Here is an 8,028-nt window from a genome sequence, read left to right as displayed (position 1 = left end):
TAGTTGTGATAACAAGTTACAAAATTAAAGGGGAACGTTATTATAGTATACCTTTGAATATTAATGCCAAAATAATAATAAAACCTTATCACCAAGATGAAGTCAGATGTAGTCATAATGGTAGCTATATATTGTTACAAAAGTTGGTAATGTTTTGAAAGTAGATTGTTGTGACATATCAGCACACTTGTTCTAATCATCACCTCCAACCGTGTAACAGAATAACATATTCGGACAACTCAGGAAATTAGGAAAAAGAGAAGAGGTTAAGTTATTTAATGCAGAATTGAATATAAATAATATTACAATATCAATTATACAACGGTTTATTGCATAAAAATGTCTCGTTCCTTTTTCAGCTGTAACTAAGATACAGATTGAAGCATTATGAACTATCACTGCAGAACGATGAGATGTTCTGCTTGACACGATTTCAAACAAGTACCCTTCAATTCAGCAAGCTCAACAACTGCACCCAACATCACAAGGTGCAAGTATTTAGCAGAATCTAGGCAAGAAGAAAGAACATCGGAATCTACAGACAACACTTTTTTGTTTTTTGGGTGGCGAGGGAGGCAAGTAGCCACACAGATTTTATTAAGGAAAAACAGGGGAAGAATTTACAAACACATCAACTTTTATCTTCATGAGAATCTGCAGATACTTGTCCTTTAAACTCTTATAGTCATACACATTTAAAAAGATTAATGTATCTATGCAAGTATATCATCATGAGAATCTACAGATATTTATTCTTTAAACTCTTACAGCTATACACATTTAAAAAGATTAACATATGCTAGTATATCAACTTTTATTATCCTCAAAAAAGAAAAAAGTATATCAACTTTTATCATATTATTCTGAACTATTTCCTCTCAAACCTCCCCTTCACCCAAAATATCATGAAATATTCACTAGGATGTGAAAGTATTGGAAGGAGACTAGAACGCACCTCATCTGTCTCAGATCACCCTTCCTTAGAGGAAATATTCAAACTTCATGCATGTTGGACCATTAAGCCGTGACATCAGCCCATGATCCCTGACATGTTCTTCCAAGCATACTGAGGATATGTTCACCATCAGGAAAGCCTTTGTTCAATCCATCTGTCCCCACTTCTAACCCAGTTCATGATAATGGGGATATGCAGAACCTTTAAGCGATCCTCCTCAGTCTCTCCCCCTACATGCAGCTTCTCCACTAATTCATTTGGCATGCCATCAAGCACCAACTTTTGGAGATGTATGAGGGTTTCGATGCCAGTGGGCACCATCTTCAACTCTCGGCATCTCACCAAAAATAGCTCATGTAAGTTTACCAGTGCTCCCTGCTTTATTTCAATGCTCCTGAGATGGCCCATGTCCTGTAACCGGAGTAATCTGAGCTCATGGAACCATCCTGCATCAAAATCCAATTTCTGCTCATCATATACTTCTAAAAGAACAAGATATACTAGCTTGGGCAACAAGGAGAGCGAACGAAGCGAATTTTTTCCAATCCCAGATGATTGCAGTGTTAGATGCGTGAGGTTTGTGAGGGAATTAACCCAATGAGGCAACACCCTCCCCTCCAGCTTACCATACAAACTCAGCTTTTGAAGCAGGGGCGGTGGTGGTTCTAGAGATCCCAACTGCAATGTCTCATGCCAGTGTTTTCTTTTAACAACCAAGTGACGAAGGTGTTTCATCTTCAGTATGGACTTAGCCAGCTTAACACAATGCATGTTTCTTACTTCTACAATTTCTAATCTTCTCAAATGTGTCAAATTACTCAGGCCTTTTATCATGTCTTCGTTTGCCACAACAGCTTTCAGTGTCTGTAGGCGCTTCAAATTCTGTACTCTGTCAAGAATTTGCACCCCACTCGTGCTATCTGTGTATCTTGAAGTTTTACCTTCAAATTTTTTTGCCATAAGGTGCTGCAAGTTTTCCAGACTTGTTATTCCCCATGGCAAGTTCTCCACATGAGTGTGCCATGCATCCAAGTATTCTAGGCTCCGCAACTTACCAATTGCAACGGGAAGCTCTTTAACTCTAGTCTTCCGAATACACAAGTAGCGCAGGTTAAAGAGATCGACGACATCGCTTGGTAGTCTTTCAATAGGAGCTCGGTATAGATTCAAAACCGTCAATAGCCTAAAGTTGGAGAGCAGGGAAGGGGCCAAAACTGATGAGAAGACATGGAAAGATCGAAGTTTGGGCATCTTTTCGTTCAATTGGTGATCACCCCTGCTTCCAATTATTGAAAGACTCTGAACTCTATTTTGCAGCATCCCTCCTGCAACAGTGTCATAGATCTGGTGGAAATTCTCTTCTCTTGATCTAGCCACAATCAGGTCCCTCATAAGAAGATGCATTCGAAGGCGGCTCACCCTTCCAAATTCATTCCTCTCTGTCACCTGGAGCACAGATTGGCTAACAAGTTGGTTGAGGCACTGCTCTGCCGCCTCCTCTGCTGTGCGCTCTGCACCTTCCCGTACAAATCCTTCTGCCACCCATAATCTGATCAAAGATTTTCTTTTGATGACATGGCCTTTCGGAAATATGCTGCAATATAGGAAGCAGTTCTTGAGTTGATGCGGTAGGCCATCGATGCTGCGGTTTAAGTTTGTAGAGATCTTGAGGAGATCCAGGTTCGCTCTCTTCCCCCATGCTGGACCATCAAGAATGCTCTTCCATGCCATCTTTGTCTCTTCGGTCCGTAAGATGTGCCTTCCTATAGACACTAAAGCCAATGGCAAGCCATCACACTTCTCCACTATTCTTCTAGCCAAACCCTCCAGTTCTGGAGGACAGCTTCCATCGTTATCTCTCCCAAATGCTTCCTTGCGGAACAGTGTCCATGCATCGTATTCTTGCAATGGCTCAAGTTTCATAACCCGGATATCAACCGCCGCTGAAGCAACTTCCTGGTTCCGTGTGGTAATGACGACTCTGCTCCCACAACCATTATCGAACAACGCACTACCAACATCATCCCAAACTTCTTTATGCCACACGTCATCCAAGACAATTAGGTACCTCCTAGGATGCACAAGTGACTTGAGTATCTCCACGAGTCCCCGGGAAGGAATAGAATCCAGCCTGTGCGGATGATTGGCCTGCCCTCTCTCCGGGTGCAGTGCCAATATGATTCTTTTGAGCAGGTCATGGGCGTCGTAACTTTGAGACACAGAAACCCACGCACGACAGCCGAAGTGGCTGACGACCATCTCGGCTCTGTACGCAGTGGTGACCAGGGCGGTCTTGCCAGCGCCTCCCATACCCCACACGGAGATCACGGTGCGCTGGGACTCCGCATCCATTAGCCATCTCATGAGCAGATCTGTGTGCTTATCGAACCCCACCATCTCCTCTTCCTGGATGAAATGTGCTGATTCTGCGAGATGCAAGCTTTTGTTCGAACTAGGCGATCCTCCTGTCATCCTAAAGCCGTATTTTTCTTCAGTTTCTAAAAGTCGATCAAGCTCTTTCCTGATATTTTCTAGATCATTCAAGAGATGATGCAAGGCCTTGGTGTTCTGTGGACTGGTGAAGGCACTGTAGAGGTGGCTCTTGAGGGTTCTCCGGCTTTGCCCAGAAGTTAGATAGGTGAACTCATCGGCAAGGATGTTGATGTCGTAAGCGATCTCCCTCACTTGGTTCACCCAGACGCCCATCAGTTCGTCGTTGGCTCTGTATTTGTCGGCATAACTTAGAAAGGCCCGCATCAACTCCAGATTCCTCATGATTCCACGAATTTTTTGCTCAAGTTGTCGCAACGATGCGGCCCGGGAAACCACCCGTCTCATTGCCGCCGACGTGAAGGTGGAAGCTAACTTTTTGATCAAACAAACAACCAAAATCTCCGCCATGCCGCCTCTCTCTCTCTGCTTGCTTGTCTGAGGATTTTTTTTTTGGGAGATGTCTTAGAAGTAGAAGCCGATGTAAAGGTTGGCAAGAAAAGGCTTTTTTTTTTTTGGTAAAATGGTAGCTTCAGTTTGAAATTTCCAAATAAACTCGGACCGTGGATAGGAATAGCAATATATACAATGTGAGACGGATCCGCTAAAATCCATATCTATCCCATAATTAAAAACTCATATCATATCCATCCCGTACCACTTCAAATCGAGTCAGATGAAGTAGATGGCCTGGACCGGGTCAAATAGGATAGATAAGATGGGTTGGATCGGATCATGTAAGTTACCTATCTTATAAATATTTTAAAATAATTATAATATCGAAAGAAGGGATTCAAATTAAGGTTGCATTAAATTTGGTTCAGAGTGAAGTATATTTTATCTATAAATTATACCCATCTCTGAGTTTAAATAGATCGGATAGAATCCATCCCATTCATGAGATCGAATTGGATATGGTATCCAATAGATTTCTATTGCAGAACCTATATCTTCATCAAATTATTGGCCCTGCATCTATTCCCCGTCCGCTTTCGTAAGTTTCTTGATAGCAAAGTGATGTGTTGTCTAATTGCCTACACCATATGCAACCGATTACGATCATCAGTTTTTAGTTCACGACCATATAGTGCACGGCGTGTATGCAATAAAAATCCCAAAGGAGGTCCTAGTTTCTTAAAAGAATTTCAATACTAATTGGTTGGATGCAATATCCCATGTATGATTTTCAAAAGGAGAAATTATCAGATAGATTTAGCCTATAATAAATACGGTAGACTAAGTCAAACGAGGCGTACAATAATTTCTCCTTCGGAACCTTCTGCATCTGCTAAACTTCTGCTGGCTGGTCGATCGCATGCCGCCATAGGAGGCCGGGATAAGAACACGAGATCTTGTGCAATACAAGTGGTGGACACCATGCCACCACAATACAATGTACCATCACGGCCATGAGTCAAATCTTATCTCATATTTTAAGTACTTGAGGACGAGATTTTGGGAGATTGTCACTACATGACTTGTGGTTCTCCAAGGCCCCATTAAAATCTCATCCACCAGCCATTTCTCATTATTTCTCTGCTACAATTTACTTGACTAAATAAAATTTTACTAGTGTTTGTATAAGGACCTAATTAAGTTCAAACTTGCCCTTGGTTCCATTTAGCCAGAATCTCACCCATCCCCGTTCTCCAAAAGCGTTGCATTGTTATGAGATTCGTCTCGATGCATCGACGGAGTCTAGGCCAAATAAATCCATAATTACTTATGCCTATCAATAAGCAAATCATGCTACCCATCACTTATTACCTTAATCCGAATTTCGGGTATCTTGTATTATAACAGAGGCACAAGCAAGCACCTTCAACATATACAGGAAGCAATTTACATATCCATATTCGATACATAGATTTGTTGGTCTTATTAATTGGCACTTAATAATTAATGATTAGATAAATTCTAAACATCTCTATATAATTTGACTTGATATCTTTTATAGATTGATTGGCGTCAACGGATCTAGTTGGTAGAAGTAGCAAGTTTTTGAGAGCTGTTATTGATAACCTGGATTCGAGATGCAGACGTGCTACTTAAAAATTTATCATATCAATTACTTGGGTGAAAGCCAAAAATTGATTTCTATAATCCTAAAAATATAGTACTACTAGTTAAACATAAACTTACTCTTCCAATTAATAAGTATTCTTTATATTAACTTAAAGATGGATGGTACAGATGATTTTTCCTAAATAATAGTGGTGGCAAGAGCGCTCGAGATGATTTTTCCTGTTGGTTGGCTTTGCTTCCCACTTCTTAGATACGAGCATGCTAGGAAACTCGTAACAAATTTCATTGCTAGGCATATATGCACGGGCATACCATCACCATCAAACTAGATAGAAAAAAGATGATCAAAGGAAAATAATGGTTGCATAGATCCAGATATTTTAATCTTCAAGAATTTTCACTATCATCACAATATCCATTTAAAAGAAGATGGATGGTATAGAATAAGGTATAGCTGTGACTACAGTTGAAGTAATCCACTATTATTGCTATTCGTAAGGATAGAGTTCTATTGGTAAAAAGTAAGATAGTAAAGATAAAAAATTTAAAGATAAGCCGGATTCAATGATGCGTCAAAAGATCTCTATTTTAGGATTACAAAATAATATTTATAAATGATTCTTATCTACTACTAAAATAGACGTCACCATTTAGCATGGACATTTGTCCTGGCAAATTTCCACCACTTGAACCACTACTGTCATGTGTGGTAGTTATTTTCCCTCCATCCTCCTAAATTTTGACTAGTTATACTACTCCTATATCCAAGGTAGTGGTAAGATAGATGTAATTGCTTGTTGGTCTGTGCCATGTGGTCCATTGCGCATGCCAATTACCTTCCTTCTTGTCCTAAGCTGACAGCTCTCGCTTCTTGGGGTCCATGCCACATTTATTTTGCCTGCACCCTTCATGTTTGGCCTTCACTTTTCTTGGTGTATCAGCCCTTGGATCACAATCAGTAGTCTGGATATGGTGTAAACAATGCTCCTCACATCTCATTAGTCTATGATCAGGAGAATGATAGGATGTCTCTAACATGACATCCAGCAGCCTAATTTCGAACTAAATGGATACCATTCAACTTGGTTGACTTGAAGATTATGGAGAATCTAGTAACAATGAGACATAAAATTGAACAATGGTAGAAATCAAAGAGGATCTAGCAGTGGTAAAATTCATCATTGTGTTTGCCCCCCTAGCATATGGACTTAGGATATGTACTAGCCAGACAAAATCTTGTGGCATCAATCTGGTGGGTTGCCTCCTAGGCCTTGAAATAGGGATGGCTAGTACTGCAACATTGAAACACTACCCCCATCCATTAAGTGACTAGTTCTACTATCAAGAAATTGTGTTAGTGTAGTCTCACTAACCTTAGCAACCTTTTGCAAATTGAGATGGCAAGTTTCAAGCTTGAACATGTAACGACCTAGTTTTTTTTTAAAAATTTCCCCCATGTGAATCTTAAAGCAAAAGAAAAAAAAAAAAAATGAAACCTTACGCATTAAGCACGTGAGGCGGAAGAGGCCTCTCGGAGGAGTCCTCTTCGACTCTGATCTGGAAAGGGATCCTAGGCCCATTCAAACTCCAGCGAGGCCCTAGGATCCATGCCTATAAATTCCTATCCTATCTTCCTCAAAACGCCGCCTAACTCCTCAGTCAATCGCTAAAGAAATTATGGGTTTAGGGGATCCTTTCCATCGAATGATTTCTAACGAACAACCATCAATCAACCATTAGAGTTGAGATAACAAACTTTTATCCTCTTCTATTTTCTAAACTTTAGGGAGCTTTTGATAGCCGGATTAAGTCGCCGGCCATCGAATTCCATAGGGGTCCGGTCTTCCCCTATTTTGTTCCTTCTTTTCGTTCAGATGGATTGGCTGCAATAATTGGATGCAACTTTGCCATGGTCGCCGAGGACTGGAGCCATCATCGCCGGTGCCGATAGGTCACCACTGGTCATGGGCACCGCCGTGAGGGATGGCTAGCCTCAAAGTTTCTCCTTTCTACTCACTTGTTTTCATGAAAAAGAAGAAAGAAGAAAAAAAGAAAAGAAAAGAACAAAAAAGGAAGAGTTTTCTCTCTCTTCTCTCTCCTCTCTCTACTTTCTTTCTCCACTTTCTCTATGAGTTTCTCTCTCTACTTTTTCTCTCTAAATTTTTTTTCTCTCCTCATGGATTTCTCTCTCTTAAAATCTTATGAATCAATGGAAGGTCCAGATACCTAAGTAACTCGGATCAAATGGTTGATCCTAGGAGGGATCTTGGACTTATGATGTTAGGATCATTTATCCTAATTTTTCATCATTCCTAATCATCTATGATTTTTATATTTGATCCTGATCATATAAAGGTACAATTGTTTGCACAAAAAACTATCAAGCAGAATACTTATTTTCAAGTTCATAGATCGAAGAGTTTATCGATTATTATGTTTAGGTCAATCCCTAATAGAGAAGGATTCTTACAAACAAACACCTACATATATATTTACTTCTGCATTGTATGATTTTGATTTCTCGTGACCGATTTTGATGGATATGTGATTATCACTAT

The 8,028-nt window shown here is 40.2% G+C and overlaps 1 protein-coding gene across 1 annotated transcript; it reads right to left on the bottom strand.

Moving 5' to 3' along the window:
• Window positions 1-262: 262 nt before the first annotated feature.
• On the bottom strand, window positions 263-3,995 carry LOC105060402 (disease resistance protein RPM1-like). The gene is made up of 2 exons (XM_073242490.1): window positions 956-3,995; window positions 263-469 (listed from the first exon to the last, which is right to left on the bottom strand). The coding sequence occupies exon 1, from the start codon at window positions 3,854-3,856 to the stop codon at window positions 1,085-1,087; it is 2,772 nt and encodes a 923-aa protein (XP_073098591.1). The 5' UTR covers window positions 3,857-3,995; the 3' UTR covers window positions 263-469; window positions 956-1,084.
• Window positions 3,996-8,028: the final 4,033 nt, after the last annotated feature.

The sequence above is a fragment of the Elaeis guineensis genome, chromosome 1 (genome assembly GCF_000442705.2).
Source record: "Elaeis guineensis isolate ETL-2024a chromosome 1, EG11, whole genome shotgun sequence".
NCBI classification, from domain to species: domain Eukaryota; kingdom Viridiplantae; phylum Streptophyta; class Magnoliopsida; order Arecales; family Arecaceae; genus Elaeis; species Elaeis guineensis.
This window is presented reverse-complemented; position numbering and strand designations above follow the sequence as displayed.